Here is a 17,881-nt window from a genome sequence, read left to right as displayed (position 1 = left end):
TTTCCCTTTCCCTCCTTTAAGATCTCTTTGGGATATAAGCCCAGTAGTAGAACGGCTGGATCAAAGGGTGTTCACAGTCTGATAACTTTTTGAGCATAGTTCCAAAATGTTCTTCACAATGGTTGGATCCATTCACAATTCTACCAACAATGTATTATCCACTGTAATTTTCTATGCACTCTCATTTCTAATTCAGAAGTCATGAACCCCCCCAGAAGGAGAGAAGAGATAGTCACAGAATACATGTTCATTCTTTGAATACATGATCACCACTGCACACCATGTTTCTGGGCATGGCAACAAATACTTCTGATTCCAGTTCTCATGGAAGACTGAGCTTAATGGATCCCTAAAGTTCAATAGTTCTTAGCTATAGTATGCCAAAAGCCAATTGGGAATCCACCTTAAGTCAAAAACCACTGCAGTGAGGTCATGGGAGTCTGGACTGTCTAAAAAAGGGGAACCCACCCACATTAGAAAGAGATCAAGTTTAAAGCTTTCATGATATAGCCCAAATATAGCTGCACCACTTCTAGACTGGGCAAGATTGCTTCAACAAACAAAAACAAATAGTACACAACCCTCATGAAGTTCTAGAAGCACATTCTGAGTTGTCACAGATGAAATAGATTCCACCTTCTCAAAGGACTGGGCCCTAATTGCCTTGACATACCAACCATATGTTCTAAAGAGCTGGTAAATCTTTAGCTTTCTAGGTCAGCCTCATTTTGCTTGTCTCCTGTTGAATCAGGGAGACACATGATTCTTGGGTTTTAACAGAATGTCATTTACATCCTTATTTTTTAGAACAGTATGAAAACATCTGAGGTAAACGCAAAATTTTTCTTCTCCCTGAAAGCAGAAGTATAATGCATTTAATTAACGTAAGAGATTGTATCATCATGGAATAATCTTCATTTATAACCACAGAGAAAAAAGGGGAGGTGCAAACAGCAAAAATATATTTTTTAGAAAAGAATCACAAACAAGTAAATGATTGTCTTCATTTTACTGATACTTATTAGTAGGACTGGGTATGTAAATAATATGTAGGCCTTAACATTTATGTTATTAAAGAGGTAAGATCTTAGAAGGTATTAGAGTACAATAGAAAGAATACTCCATTCTGAGTTAGAGGTGTCAATTCATATCTCGGTTTTGAAAAATGTTAACTTACTGAACTAGATAACTCACCTCATTCAGGAAAGAGATCTCTCTGGGCTTCTGTTCCACAGTTATGATAATGAGGGAGTTGCTCTGACCCAGCAGTGTTTCTACTGGGCTTATATCCCAAAGAGATCTTAGAGGAGGAAAAGGGACCCACATGTACAAAAATGTTTGTGGCGGCCCTTTTTTGTAGTGGCAAGAAACTGGAAATTGAATGGATGCCCATCAGTTGGAGAATGGTTGAGTAAGTTGTGGTATATGAATGTTATCGAATATTATTGTTCTGTAAGAAATGAACAGCAGAATGATTTCAGAAAGGCCTGGAGAGACTTACATGAACTGATGCTGAGTGAAATGAGCAGGACCAGGAGATCATTATTCACTTCAACAACAGTACTATACGATGATCCCTTCTGATAGACATGGTTCTCTTCAACAACGAGATGATCCAAACCAGTTCCAATTGTTCAGTGTTGAAGATAGACATATACACCCAGAGAAAGAACACTGGGAAATAAGTATGGATCATAACATAGCATTTCCACTCTTTCTGTTGATGTTTGCTTGCATTTTTTTTTTCCTTCTTGGGTTTTTTTTTTTTTTTTCTTTCTAGATCTAATTTTTCTTGAGCAGCAAGATAACTGTATATACATATATATATATATATATATATACATATATATATATATATATATATATATATATATATATCTTTTTAGTGTGGATTTAACATATATTTTAATATTTTTCACATGTATTGGACTACCTGCCATCTAGGGGAGGGAGTGCAGGGAAGGAGGAGAAAATTTGCAACAGAAAGTTTTGCAAGGATCAATGCTGAAAAATTACCCATGTTTTGCAGACAAAAAAAACTTTAATTTAAAAAAAAAAAAAAAGAAAATTAGGGAGTTAGACTAGATATCTAACACTTAGCTTTAGTTCTATGCTCCTACATATCATAGTTGTTAAAATATAGCTTAACTCCCATGTTTTAGCAGTTTCCCTTTGCTTGAGATCTCTCTACTAATGATACAATTAAAATTAAAAGTCTTGCATTTATTGCAAGATAATTATTTCCCCATTTGGTTTAAAAATATTCAGTGCCCTTTCAAAGAAGAGTTACTCAGGCTTCTCTGAGCAGCACTCCTTCCTCATAATTCTCATAACCCTTGTGTTGTTCTTATCACATTCTTCCTTTGTTTAATACTTATTTTTGCATATATATTATCCCCCGTAATAGGTCATAAACTTCTGGAGGAATGGAACTGTTGTTTTTATCTTTGCATCCCTAGTACCTTCTACAATGAATCTCTTGAACCTGTTTAATAATTTTGTAATTACTTCCAAATACTCAACAAAAGTTTATTGCAATAAATTTCTAAAATAAAAAATAGGGGAATTCCATTTCTCAAATGATTGTTTCTTTCTTTATTGGCACATCAATTCAGATATGAACCACATATGAGATTTTAAAATTAGATTGAAAGCAACTTCTCTGAAATAAACACTTTTTTCCAAAAGTTCTAAATACGAATTTACCTCCTTTTAAATTTCTCAACAGCGGAATTTGTAACAGTAAAAAGTCTTCCATGCCTGTAGAGGGCCACAGATAGTGGGGGAACTCTGAGTAAGGTTTAAGACCCTTCAGCCCAGAGGAAAGCTGCTAAAAATATCTGGTTTGGCTCCCCATTTTCCCTATGGAATTTCTCACCTTCCTCTCTGAGAAGTCAGGGAAGGTGCGACCACCTTTGTACTACTTGAAATAAGGATACTTAACTCCAGAGTGCTTACTCAGTGTGATTGATGAGGTAATATGTGTGATATAACGATGTAATTACTTTAGTTGCATATACTAAGTGTGATATAATGATGTAATTATACTGAGTTATTTAAGGGCTGAGAGGACTGAAGATGAGATTTCATATCTCAGACTCAGATCCAGACTCGGATCTCAGACTTAGGACTCAGACACATACACAGAGGAGCCACAGAAGATAGAGATAGAAATAGAGATCCTCCTGGTGGTTCTCCTGCCTTCATCATTCCTCCACCTAAAACCAAGGTTCATCCAGAGATCCTCCAGAGAGCTAGTCCAGGCATTACACATGCCTCTAACTTTCTTCTTTCTGTATTTTACTTTCATATTTCCCTAGTGTCTTTCAAGACTCAACTAAATATCCCACAAGAAACTTTTCACAATCTCCCTTAAGTCTAATATTAATTATTTTCACTTCATCATAATATGTATATGTTTGTGTGTATGTGTACATACATGTGTACATATAAAATCATATATGTGTGTATTATATATGTGTGTGTTTGTGTGTGATTTGAACAGTCCTTTTCCTAATCTGTGAATTTCTTGAGGTCTTTTACATTTTTTTATATCCCCAACACTTAGCACAATGCCTAGCACAAGACATGATTAATCAATCTTTATTGATAGTCCAAAGAGTCAGCCAGTCTATCAATAAAGATTGATTAAAGAAAAATTCTTCTCATTCTAACTTAAAAATTATTGCATGAAATAAAATTAAATATATTTTCCTTCTAATGAGCATTCCTATAATAAAAAAAAACCTCACAGTTTTGGATTGATCAAAACTGGCTCCTATAAGACTAAAGCAGATACTGGTTTCATTGAATGTCATACTTTGAACAAATAAACCAACTGTTTCAGATGAAAACTAGAAAGAGACAGGAAAAAAAAATGAGAAAGGAATTGACCATTTTTCTTTAATTTACTTCAGAAAAATAAAACAAGCTTATGAACTCTCTGGGCGATGTCCCTTAAACTTGAGTTATGATCATTTTTTCATATCAAAATGCTGCTTCCTCATTGGTTTACTATGCAATTTCCTGTCTTTGTAGGCAGTGCTGCTTTTTTTCTTCTCTCTTTAAGTGAGCAGATTTATTAAGTATTTCAGCCGAAAGAGTTACTACCACAGAGACACCTGGGTAAGTAGAGAGAAGACAATTAAAAAACTGTTTCTGTTAGTATGATTATGTATGTATGTATTTTTATATAAACAGACTAGCATTTAGAAAGAGAATTTAATATTACTTATGTGTTCACATAATCTAACAAGTCACTGTTATAGCAAGGCATAAATGAGGAAGAGTAGAAGTTTTCTCTACCCTGAGGAATAATAGTCAGCAGATTTTAAAATACCAACGTAGAAGTAATAAGGAAAGAAATCTCCAGATCCAAAGAAAGAAAAATGAAAAAATACCTTTCCTGATGTTTTACATTTAATTTCTTTTTCAAATAATTTGTTGGCAAATTATTGTTTATGTTTAAGTTCATGTAGTCTAGAAGAAAGCAGGCTAGTTTAGCTATCTGGAACTATTTCTAGCTTTTAAAACTATTTTTACTTTTTCCTCATCTGCAAAATGATGTAATGATTCTTTTTCATACTAAATATCACAAAGATTAGAAGGTTTTTAACTGTTATGGAGTATACTTTAGAACAAAAGAAAAAGTAAACTGAGTACTTCTGTGAAGTTCAGTGAAAATATTGTATTTTGATTACATTGTCAACTACCTTCATTAGTATGCAACACTGAACAAGTCATTTAACCTTTGGGTACCTAGAGTGTATTTACTAAATTTTTCTCACCTTAGGAGTTCTTTCCCTGGGGAAATCACAGTTTCTTCATGTATTCTATCATTTTAATTAGTTATGATCAGATTCTTATATTTTCTTATTTTGAAAAAAAAACTCATATTTCTTTAACCTGCAGTTAGATTCTCATTATTTTCAGGTTCTTCTTGAGATGCAGATTTTCATTTACTTTCAGTAAAAAGGAAGTAGAACATTTAAAAAATTTTAATTCAATACTACTCTTTAAAAGTTTTCCTCAAAGTCAGTTAAAATTACCCAAAAATTATTTTAAAAGATACAAAAATTATGAGAAGCATATATTCCATAGCAATTCTCATGACACCTATTATCTCTCAACAGTTTACTAGTAGAGAAATCAAACTGCATTTATACTCATTATTATTGCTTAAGCTTTTTTCTAGGCTGTGGAGAGATGATTCATGGAAACATTTCTTTCCCCTATTAAAAATATAAATTTTAAGAGTACAGGTACCCCAACTGTGTGGGTCTCAAGAAAATCAGTGGAGATTCACATCTAGCTTTGGTAAAATCTCACCTTGTTTTATCAAGATTATGTTTCCCTATGATCTATGACAGGGAAGGGCCTTAGCTTGGGGATATGGAGAGCTTTATAAATCTTGCCACTAGAGCTTTATAAATCTTGCCAAAAACATTCTTTGTCATCTTATCTTTGAACATCTTATACATTTATATATGTATATGCAGACTATAAGCCTGTCTCCATGGACTTGAAAATGGCTAGTAAAATATCCAGTAGGTTCATTATACAGGTTCATATATTTGATATTAAGCTTGTTATTAAAGAATGAACTAGTAAAATATACCCCAGACTTTAAAAACTGAACAAGGCTAAAAAAAAAAAAAAAAAAAAGATATTGTTTTAAATACTGTCAAATATTAGAACAACAAAAAGATGCTTTTTATAAAATAACAAATTCATGTATCTTGTTTTTCATTTTAGAACAGCTAATTTTTTTATCTTTTGAACTAATACACTATATAGTCACCACAACACAGTAAATTTGGTTCTGCTATAATGCTTGTTTTGAAGATATAAATTTATTCCAATTATATCCAGCTAGTGACAAATTAGGGAACAACTAGAACATAGCAAAAATTTGGGAGTTGGTAATGGTTGATTTACTCTGAGAAAAACAGCAAGAATGAAGAAAACCACTATTTCATAATAGCTCATAAACTGTTACTTTTTTGACACTCATTTCCAGGTCTTTTTCAAAGAAAAGTTTCCATAGTTATAGTATATCTTCTGATGTAGCAGTAGTTGTGGACACAGAAGTACTGGTCCTCATTCACACACTCTGTCCCCCACTTTGGTCATGGTCATGGTCCCTCCCTACTCCACTACTCCCGTTGCACCTAGCCAAGGTCAACTTCTCCCATGTAACCATCAATTTGGCCAGCCTAGGCCCCTTGGAAATATGGAAGACTATGGATGTCATGTTTATGTATTTCTTAACCATTTAATATATATACAAATATGCTTTAATTTTTATTAAATTCATATTTTTCTTTTAATGGTTGACTGATAGTTTTTTTTAATCATTGGCTTCCTCACCCCATTGTTCCCCATAAGCGTTGTGGTTTTTATTGCATGATGATTTTTATGATTGTCTGATTTTAGCAGAACTAACTATATTTAGATGGGAGCAGATTGCTGAAAATATCAGGGAATAAACTCTGAGGTCAGAAGAAATATTCAGCAAGAGACAGGGTATCTGTGTCTCAAAAAGAGACAGGGCAGCACAAGTTTCCATCCTGAAAGAATTAACAAAGGATAGCCCCAAGGTTAAGATTAATTCTAGTCTTTTTTTTTTTTTTTTTTTTCTGTCAGTATCTGAACTAAGATGAAGTCCATGAGCCAGTTAACTATCTGACTTAGAGTTAGGAAATTCTTTAAATTCAGTTCTATTTCTGATTGGGACTCTGTATCTCCAAGGTCTATTTCAGAGCATCTTGGAGGGGTTAGAGGTGGGCAAGAGAAGGAAGACCCCCAAGAAACTTATTAGTATGTAAAGGATAGGAAAAAAAAAACTAAGTGAAAAGAGCAATACTTTTCTCACTCAAACTTCTGGTATGCAATCCTACCTTTACTGTGTTTATCTGCTAGCAACAAAATCAACTTTTGTGCTGATTTTCTGATGAATGCTATTCCCCTTCACCATCTGTGTGTGTGTGTATGTGTGTGTGTGTGTGTGTGTGTGTGTCTGTGCATGTGAGCATGTGAAAAAGTGATTTAACTAGCAAAACAAAAAGATTAATGGTCTTTTGTCTGATATATCATATGTTAAATATACATATTTTTTTTTAATTACGTGAGGTTTTAAATTTTTTTTGCCACTTGTCATGCTTTCTTTTTCTTCTTTTTTTAAATTAATTTTATAATTATAACTTTTTTTCGACAGTACATATGCATAGGTAATTTTTTACAACATTATCCCTTGTACTCACTTCTGTTCCGAATTTTCCCTCCTTCCCTCCATCCCCTCCCCTAGATGGCAGGCAATCATGTTAAATGTGTTACAGTATATCCTAGATACAATATATGTGTGTAGAACCGAATTTCTTGTTGCACAGTAAGAATTGGATTCAGAAGGTAAAAATAAGCTGGGAAGAAAAACAAAAGTACCAACAGTTTACATTCATTTCCCAGTATTCCTTCTCTGGGTGTAGCTGAGTCTGTCCATCAATTGGAACTGAATTAGATCTTCTCTTTGTTGAAGATATCCACTTCTATCAGAATACATCCTCATACAGTATCGTTGTTGCTGTGTATAATGATCTCCTGGTTCTGCTCATTTCACTCAGCATCAGTTCATGTAAGTCTCTCCCAGCCTCTCTGTATTCATACTGCTGGTCTAAATATACATAATTTAAATCATTCAGTACATTGTTAAGATTTTTGATTGGTAATTTTAAAAAATTACAGATGTTTTAGTAGTGGTTATGATATTTATAATTGTTTGAAATCTTCTGACCCCATGTTTTCTGTACTGACAAGTGCAACTTATGGATATGGTTTTACTATTTCTTTTCTGTGCATATTTGTGTCTGTGTGTATATGTGAGGGGCAGGGAAGAAATACTTTTCCAATCTTATATTATTAATCCTCTGAAGGGGGGGGGAAATCCTGGAATTCATTCCCCTTGTGAAAAATAATAATTACAAACCTAACTTATTTTCTATATGTTCCTCTATGACAGACACAACTATTTAGTTTCTTTTTTACCTCTTAAACTCTATGATTTTGCTTTTTTAAAATATCAGAATTATACATCAAGGAATTTTTAATATCTGTAGGAGATTTAATGAAAAAAGATATTTTGAAAATCACAAAATAACTAAGGAATACTTCCTTTTAAACTAGAGCCGAAGTATAAAAAATATGTCATAATTGTTTTATCTTTCCTTACAGAACCAAAGGCATTTAAGAAGAAATTTCAACCTTTGCTAAAACAAAATATTAATTATTCTTATTGTGCCTAAGCTAACAAGTTTATAGAGATTGAGAGACAAAATGTGGTCCTATGTAAAGTTCATGTGATGAATTGACTGATTGCTTTTGTCAATTTTCTGGAACTATGATTACATGATATCAAGTTTCAATACAACTGCTTGTCTCAGTTAATGGCCAGACACCAAGACATAGGTATTTGTGGGAAAATCTCTAGGCCCCAAGTATTTAATGACATTACAAAATAAAATTAACTGATGACCTTTATATGACCAGAAAAAAAAAGCTAATGATAAAGATACTTCTTTTTCTTATATTTTCAGAGAATAACAACAATAGCTAGCATTTTTGTAGCATTTTAAAGTTTGTAAAGTGCTTTATAAATATTATTATATTTTTACAACAACCTTGGAAGTTAGATAATATTCTTATCCCTCGTTTTACAGATAGGAAACTGAGGCATAAGTTCAGTGACTTGTCCAAAGTCATGCATCCAGTAAGGGCCTGGGGTCAGATTTGACCTCAGGCCTTCCTGACTCCACATCAGGAGCTCCACTCAGCATTCCACCCAGCAGAACTGAAGTTCTAACCACAAAAACAAATCATGAATAAAACTGACTGTATTGAAGAACAGCACCATATAGACCACTATTTGTTCCCCATCATTTATATTTTTGTGATGGTCATCAGCATTCCTGCCAATATTGGGTCTCTGTGTGTTTCATGTATGCAAGTGAAGAAGAAAAATGAATTAGGAGTTTACCTCTTTGGCTTATCACTCTCTGATCTCCTCTATTCATCAACGTTACCCCTCTGGATACATTACACTTGGAATGAAGACAATTGGGAATTTTCTTCTACCCTGTGCAAAATGAGTGCTTTCCTGATGTATGTGAATTTCTACAGTAGCACTGCCTTCCTTTCTTGCATCTCCCTTGATAGATACTTGGCAGTGGTCTATCCTTTGAAATTTCCCTACCTAAGAACAAGAAGAATTGCTTTTTCCATCAGCCTATCAATCTGGATCATAGAAGCAATGTTCAATGCCATCATTATCTGGAAAGACGAAACATCTGTTGAACTCTGTGATACTAATAAGAATTATACTTTGTGTTTTGACAAATACCCCTTGGATAAATGGCAAAGTGACTTCAACATCTTTCGGACATGCACTGGTTATATGATACCCTTGGTTATAATTATATTTTGCAACCAAAAAGTCTACCAAGCAGTAAAGCATAATCAAGCTACAGAGAATCATGAAAAGAAGAGGATCGTCAAGTTGCTTTTAAGTATCACACTCACTTTTTTCTTGTGCTTTACCCCATTTCATGCTATGTTGCTGATTCTAAGTATTAGAATATACACCCCAAACTTAGGCAAGCAGATATTTAAACTTTATAGAATCACTGTTGCCCTGACGAGTTTAAATTGTGTGGCAGATCCAATTTTATACTGTTTTGTAAGTGAGACAGGAAGAACAGATATATGGAACATATTCAAATTCTGCCATCCATCACATAAATCTCAAAGAAAAATGACAGTCTCTATGTCTACAAAATACAGTATGGAATTAGAAATAGCAGAATAAAGTTTTTCTTCTCTCTTCATCTCCTTCCATGGAGGATTTAAAAAAAATATTCATTTAAAATTTTTTTTGAGTTCAAATTCTCTACAATCTCTTCCCCACTCATTGAGAAGGCAAGCAATGTATTATTAATTAGATGGCTAAAGTGCAAAACATATTCCCATATTACCCATGTTACAAAAAACAAAACAAAACAAAACAAAAAACTATTTCAACCTGCACTTGGACTTCATCTGTCCTCTCTGTATAAGCAGAGTCCTTCAGAATTATCTTGGATCATTTTCTCTATCAGAATAGCTAAAATCATCACAACATTATTGTTCCTGTATATAATGTTCTCCTTGTTCTGCTTACCTCATTTTGCGTCAGTTTATATGTCTTCCCAGATTTTTCTGACACCCTCCTTTTGCTTGTCATTTTGACGAGGGTGAACTGTGAAATTGTGTCCCTTTTAATCTGTAAAAACTGTGTCCCCTTTGATCTGTAAAAAAAAAAAAGGAAGGCCTCAGACTCCAGAGAGTCTGGGAGAAGGCATATTTTCCAGAAAAAGCTTTTCCTAAAATAAGCAGCATCATTCAGTTGGAAATCTCAGGCAAATCATCCCTCATTGATCTTTTGGGTAGCCAGATCCCCATTCAGGAAACTCTAAATTCTGAAAAAAAAAGCCTTCAAAGTGATTTTTATTCAATTGGGAGGTCTTGGTCTGATAATCAGCTCAAACTGACTGCCAAGATCTGCTCATGACATAGGTTTCTGTTAACTCATTCTTTGCATTAAAAGATTTGTCCTCTAAGAGAGCTTCTTAATGAAAAATAAAAACTTCCTTTTTGCCACAAACTTTGGAGTTCAGGAATTCTTTTGCATTTGGACCTTCACAAGCAGAGGGGATCTCTTCCGCTTCCCATACAGCATCAATTTCTTATAAAACAATAAATAGTATTTCATCACAATATACTACAACTTGTTCAGTCATTCAGCACTTGATAGATATCTCCCCAATTTGCAGTTCTTTGCCACCACAAAAAAAAGAAGTTGCAGTAATTTTTTTTTTTTTACATATAGGTTTTTTTTTTTCCATTCATTTGTTTCTACATTTTTCTTTGTCTCTTTAAGAAACAGACCAAGTAGTGGTGTTTCTGGATTAAAAGCTTTGCATAGTTTTACAGCTCTGAGCATAGTTCCAAATTGTTGTCCAATATAGTTGGAATAGTTCACAACAAAAAGTGGAATGTTTTTTCAAGTCATCAAGATAAAATTATGGTGATTTAAAAATCTGTTAGAATAACACATAAGTTAAATAGCATTCCAGGAGTGGATTATTTAATATAACCCATCTCAATTAATCACCCAGAAGTGTGAGATGAGTGTGAGTAAGACCTAGATATCACATTAGGTTGAACAGAAAGTCTGTTAGGATTATTTAAGACACTTGGCCAATCTTCTAGGTTTTAATATTTCAATAATTTTTAAGGTAGAGTTTATCAAAGGTATCACATCTCTGCTTTTCAAACAGTAAATTAAATGAAACCCTGAATTTTTTTTCTTGATAATATTATTATCATCAGGAGCTAAAATTATTGTATCTTGCTATAGTACAATGAGGCAAATTATGTAGGGTTGTTTACCCCCCAGGAATGAACTCACTCACACTATACTTTTAGTTCTTGTCTGCTTTTTATAAGTTTTCTCTCTCCTCTTTCATTCTCTATTTTTAAAAAACTTATTATTTTCAAACATATATGTAGTTTTAAACATTCACTCTTGTAAAACCTTGTGTTCCAAAAATTTTTTCTCCCTCCTCCTCTCCTAAAAGAGAAGGATGCAGAATGCAAGTAATCATTATCTATTGTAACCTGCCACTTCTAGCTTTCATTGTCTCCCTTTGTACCTCTCTAATGTTGCTTCTATGGACCTAGAAATCAAAAAATTAAATATATTTGTTTTTTGCTTTAAATATAAATAAATAAAAACAACAAACCACATTTTATAAAATAATGTGGGTGAAATTTAGCAGTTTCATCTATTTCAGGAGACTTCTCTTCCCTTTCAGAGCTTCAATTTTAACTTCAGGTTCACAACTCCAACCCAGAGTGCTGAGTTTGCCAGAAAACTAACCTCTAGATAAATTTACTGTATTTTTAAGTACATTTTTAAACTTCAGAAGTTTGTTATATCACATTTTAAATGAAAGAACAATTGTACTTCAAATTTATAATGTTAAATCTTTGAAGGGCACTATTATTTTACTGTCCTATCTTGATGAGCATCTAGTAAAAGTTGGGTAAATTTATTCTCCTTCCTTGCCCAGTCTCAACCAAATTAAATTCTAGAACTTTGAAATAGTTGTTGTTTTTTTTTCATCTTTTATTTTGACTTCCTCTACTGGAGCTGCCTATACTCACTTTCCTATGGTTAACCTTCCCAAACTGTTTCTCACCACTAAGACACACATATACAAAAATATACACTTATACCTATCCATCAGGCTTTACTTACATCACGATTTAATGGAAAGAAAATTAAATTTGAATTAGAGAGTCTTATGAGTCTCAAGCATATTATTTATTTATTTATTTATTTATTTATTTATTTATTTATTTTGGTGAGGCAATGGCAATTAAGTGATTTGCCCAGGGTCACACAGCTATTGTGTTAAGTATTTGAGGTCCCATTTAAATTCAGGTCCTCCTGATTTCAGGGTGGTCTATTCACTGTGCCATCTAGATACCTCCTCTCCAAGTCCATTATTTACCACCTGGGTAACTGGGCAAGTCACTTGAATTTTCTGAACCTCAAAGTCAAAATGAGAGGGTTTTTAAGTAAATGACCTATGAAATTTCTAAAAAAAGAAATCTGAGAGTTCTAAAAGATATGATCCTATTCTGCAAAATTATCATTAACAAAAGCAAGATGTCTCTGCCTTTAGAAGCCTTGAACTTATTTGAATAATTGAAAAAGCATTCGCTATGTATTTACTATGTGTCAGGCCCAGGGCTTACATTCTAATAGGTACACTGATAAGGTTGGACTAAAAATCTAAAAATACTATAAATATTCTAGTTCACAAAAGATGTCCAACATGAGTTTTGTTGTTTTCTTTCTTTCTTTCTTTTTTAAACAAACTTAGCAAATACCAAGCGTATTCAAATAAACAAAATAAAAAGTATACAAAAACAAACTCTCAAATTTTTGTCCTTTGTTATAGAATATGTATATTAACTTTAAAAAGACAAAATATGTTTTAATTCCATTTTGCCCTATGATCTTTTTTCTTCTGTATATGTGTATATCTGTGTGTATATATCTGTGTGTATGTGTGTATACATATACACATATATGTAGCATACATGCTATCCTAAAACCTGTCACACATACCTAAACATGTATGTATACATGTATGTCTAGGCACATATGCACAAGCAGAAAGATATCTAACCATATAAACATGTGTGTAATGTGTATGTGTTTAGATTGTATATATTTTATACATATACATAGAATCTACTTACATGCATACACACATATACATATATATGTATATAATTTTGAGACAGGACATTCTAGGAAGGAGAAAAAAACCTGATGATTCAATTTTGTTGACAAATATTTTATAAACACTGTTTATGTATAAGATCTTATTCTAAGTTCTAAAGATTTGTTTGGGGAAAAAAAATTAAATTGTCCTTGGCCTCAAGTTGCTTTCCTTCTTCTGGCTCATAGTGATACTTTTAAATATACTTCTGTTGAATTAAAAGTATAGCCCCGCCCCCATAGACCATTTGTTCCTTTCCAAAGCAGTTTCTCTGCCCTCCATAAAGGAAGGCTATGGGAGGAATTTGGTACACTACTCTCCACTCCTCCAATCCTATCTCTACATATTAATCATAGGAATATCACTACTTAAAATGTCATTTTCATTTCTTGTTTTACAGTTCCTGGGTTTTTTCCCCAAGGATATTTATGATTTATAAACACAAATTGAACATCTTTCACTAGAGAAAGGGTTGAGGGGTACAGGAACCTCTTCTCACCCACTATAGAAGGCTTCCTATATGAGGTGAGTCCAGAATCTGTGATAACTTTTGTCTTTAATATTCCCTGATTCTTGAACGTCTTATGACAGTATATCCTTTATTTGACCTATTTCATTCCTTACCTTCTTTTAAAGTTTGTCTGGTCTCAAAGCAAGAAAAATTCCCCATGCCATTACAGTTTTATTTTTCAACAAGAGCAACAACAACAAAAAAAGTCTATTGTGAAATGAGCTACCTTTTTTTCCCCTCTTTGGTGTTTATTTTAAATTACAAAATCTGGTTTTTAAAAATAGAATATATGTTAACATACTATAAGCCTTATCTTCTTACAACTTTTATCTTACCATATGTGCCAGGGTACCTTCTCCCTCTGTCATCTTCACCATTCTGCTTGCCATACATTTAGCTTTTATTTTTACTCTGATAAAACCATCCAGAGGTTGCTATAGAAACACAAGAGATATTGTAACATACTCTTTTGTGCAGGACTCTGTAATAATAAAATTATCTTTTGTCTAGGTACAACATCTGACTTTGGCATGAAATTAGAAGGTTGTTCTTCCGATAGAGAGCACACCAAAATACCTGTGCTTAGCCATCAACTAACTCATGTATGTACAAGAACTTGGGTTCCTTCAGTAAATCCTATTATATGCCATCTATTTGACAATTATAAAATGTTTTTCCTTTTGAGAATTCTATTATCAACTATCTTTTGTCAAGAAGAAAAATAGCTCTCCCAGAATTGAAAAACCTGAGTATTTTCACATCTTTGTAAATCTACAGGAAGGTGTATAATTTGAAGGTTTTCTTCCCACTGACAATGAAAAGGAAGCTATGAGAAGCACTTGGCTGTCTCAATTTTTTATCTTTGCTCTTGGACAGAATTTATTAATTCCATTGAAAAATCTTTGTTTAATCCATTTTTTAAAAAAAAATCAGTTATATTCAACAAAGCATTTATCAACGCTCACTGTGTTACTAGTCACTGGAATTAGAGAGAAAAATGAATGTCTCCTGCCCTCAAGAAGCTTATTTTCTGATTTCTTCTTGTTAGATACATATTTCTAAACAAGTCAGATTTCAGGGGAAAAACACCAACATTTCAAAAGAAGGCTAATAAGAGATATTTTGAGGAAGAAAAAAGTAGTTTAGAATAATACCTTACACAATTTCACTTTAAGGAACTAAACTTGTTTCCCCTTTCACTTAGAAGTATGAAAGATATAAATGAATAAAATGTATCAGCTAAATAAGTTTGAGGTTGTCCCTTTTCCATTGTGGGATTTTTTTGGCCTGGTTCTACGTAAGTAAATACCCATTGAGATCCAGTAGTCCTCAATTAGTTTTGGTTAAAATATTACACCATTACTGAGTTCCTAGAAGTTCCTGGGGAAGCCCTAGTACATGATCTCTGAGATGGGCCATAGAAGTCTATTTGAAGCAAAGTCCAAAGCCTACTACAAGTGTTACCACATTTCCCCTTTTTCCAGCCTGTGAACTTTTTAAAAATTCTGAATTAAAGAACAATGAAAGAAAATACATTTCTACATGTAAAATAAAAATTTTTATATATGAAACCATGAATTTCTATGACATAAAGCTTGCTTTAATAATATTATAAATTCTATAGGGTTGAATTTACAACAATATTATTGCATTGTATTTACTACAATATTACTATGTAATAAATTCAACATGCTTTCTTTTTTTGATTTATTTAATATTTTCCCCTTACATTTAAGACCATTTTTTACATTTATATAAACTTTTTTTGAGTTCTAGATTCTTTCCCTTATGCCTACCCACAATTAAGAAACCACATATGAAATTATGCAATTCAACATATTACTTTCAAAGCTGTATTATTTGTTGATGTTTCCCTCTTAATTTATCTCTATGGATTCTAAAAGATACTCTAACAATTTTATTTCTTTTCTCCTTTTTATTTTTTGCAACTTTCATTAGTTCCTATCTTTCGTTCAAATCCTTCCTTTATTTCCCTAAACCTTCTCTGACTGCCAAAGAAAAAAAAGAAAGAAAAAAAACAGAATCCTAAGAACAAACAATTCTTTTCTTTCTCTCTTCATTTATGATTAGAAAACATACATGTCATTCCTATAGCCACTAGGTGCTGATATTGTTCTACCTATTTTAGGAAGAATTCTCTTGACATTTTAAGTCTACTTGTATTGGTTTCTTGTTCCTAAATAGAAGTGTTTGGGATCATGTTTTCAACCCATGAAAGCAAAAATACTATATATGTCACTCTGGTAAAGATGGCAAAAAAGATTAGATTTTGTTTGTTTTTCTATACCCTGCAAAAGGCTCTTGATTGAGCCCTTTCCCTCAATTAATACTATGTATTCCCAGCTATAAATAACTTTGCATGTTTTGTATCAAATGTACTTTGAAGAGTTTAAAGTTATTTAACAACAACAAAGGTTCTTAACCATTCATTTAATTGATATTTATTAAGCACCATTTGATATCATAGAGGCTTCCCTGTGTTAAGTACTGCAGTGGAGTCTATGAGACACCACAGCAAAAGTATTTCCAAGGATTAGGCAATGTAGCTAAACCTGATTATTACTTGAGTATGAATTTCTCCTTATAAATACCCAATTTATTTAAAAACACTAAGCTCTGGCCAGTATAAGTAATATTTATTTACCAATCATACAAATTTGTATTATGAACAATATTTACCAAGGCTACCTACCTCTCATGTAAATTAAGACAAGTTTTCTTTTTCCCCTAAAAGCAAGAAAACTGTTCCCATCCTTGTTTGGTCCAGGGAGTTAAGGGTCCAGTTGTTTCTAAATCTCCCTGGTCACCTAAATTAGAGATTCCCAATCTATGAATATCTCCAGAGAGTAAAAGAAGCTTGTTAAGGGGTATGTGGGAACATTTGGTAAATAATTCTATTATCCTATTGAAATATGTCAAAAACATTAGCATTATAGTAGACATCCTCTCACCCTCTCAGCTTAGAACTTTGCTTCGTTTTACTGAAAAAAATCTAGGCATCCTGAAAACTCCATCCTCTCTACTCCTCACCTCACCTCATTCCAATATCTCTGCTAGCACCTCCTCCTTCACTCTTGTCTCACATGAAAATGTCATCTTTGCCCAGGCAAACTCCTCTACTTGGACAATGGATTCTGCTCCATCCCATCTTCTTCAGCAGATTGTTCCTTCTATCAATTCCCACTCTCCCTTACTTTCAGCCTCTCCTTATCTACTGGCTTTAGAAAGCCAATACGTCCTATAAGCATGCCCCTGTCTCCCCATTTCCAGAAACCCTCATGTGATCTTGCCACCCTCATTTTCATTCCTGAATTTCTGTTCTTTTGATGCTAAACTCCTCAAGGAGCCCATATGTAATAGGTGCTTCTGTCTTCTCATTCTCTTAACTCTACAGGTATACTTCTCACTTAATCATTCACCTGAAACTGCATTCTTCAAAATTACTAATTATTCTTATTCAATAGTCTTTTCCTAGTCTTATCCTTTTGATTACCCTGAAGCCTTTGATATGGTCCCTAGACCCTCTCTTCTGTCTAATTTTCTTTTCTTTTCCTACCTACCTGACCACTCCTTCCCAGTCTCCTTTGATGGATGACTACCACTAACATGGGCATCCTATAGGGATTTTCCTAGGGCTCTTGTCTTCTCTCTCCATTCAACTTTATTTGATGATCTTATCAGCTACCATGTATACATTTGTCATCTCTAAGCTGATGATTCTCAAATCTACTCATCTAGCATAACCACTATGCTGACCTCCAGTCCTATATCTCTGTCTCTTGGACATCTTGAACTGGGTGTTCAGTAGATATATTAAACTCAACATATCCAAGACTGAACTCATTTTTTCTCCCAAACTTTCCCCTTTTCCAAACTTCTCTATTACTATCAAGGACACCAACATCCTCCCCGGTGCCCCCAGGCTCCCAATTTAGGTATTTTCCTTGATTCACTATCTTCCCCC

General features: G+C 33.3%; 1 protein-coding gene across 4 annotated transcripts; it reads left to right on the top strand.

Annotated features, from left to right (window-relative positions):
* The first annotated feature begins 4,073 nt into the window (after nucleotides 1-4,073).
* GPR65 (G protein-coupled receptor 65) lies at nucleotides 4,074-14,812 on the top strand. 4 transcript variants are annotated; one of them, XM_074289813.1, is made up of 4 exons: nucleotides 4,074-4,125; nucleotides 7,535-7,630; nucleotides 8,227-13,910; nucleotides 14,407-14,812. In XM_074289813.1, the coding sequence occupies exon 3, from the start codon at nucleotides 8,870-8,872 to the stop codon at nucleotides 9,854-9,856; it is 987 nt and encodes a 328-aa protein (XP_074145914.1). In that variant the 5' UTR covers nucleotides 4,074-4,125; nucleotides 7,535-7,630; nucleotides 8,227-8,869; the 3' UTR covers nucleotides 9,857-13,910; nucleotides 14,407-14,812. The 4 variants fall into 4 exon arrangements, with proteins under 4 accessions (XP_074145914.1, XP_074145915.1, XP_074145916.1 ...); XM_074289815.1 differs by having other exon boundaries at nucleotides 4,077-4,125; nucleotides 7,465-7,630; nucleotides 8,712-13,910; XM_074289812.1 differs by having other exon boundaries at nucleotides 4,077-4,125; nucleotides 7,465-7,630.
* The last annotated feature ends 3,069 nt before the right edge of the window (nucleotides 14,813-17,881 follow it).

The sequence above is a fragment of the Sminthopsis crassicaudata genome, chromosome 2, assembly GCF_048593235.1.
Source record: "Sminthopsis crassicaudata isolate SCR6 chromosome 2, ASM4859323v1, whole genome shotgun sequence".
NCBI classification, from domain to species: Eukaryota; Metazoa; Chordata; class Mammalia; order Dasyuromorphia; family Dasyuridae; genus Sminthopsis; species Sminthopsis crassicaudata.
This window is presented reverse-complemented; position numbering and strand designations above follow the sequence as displayed.

Coding starts and splice junctions, on each gene's coding strand:
- GPR65 (XM_074289813.1), top strand. CDS start 8,870: ATGAATAAAACTGACTGTATTGAAGAACAGCACCATATAGACCACTAT.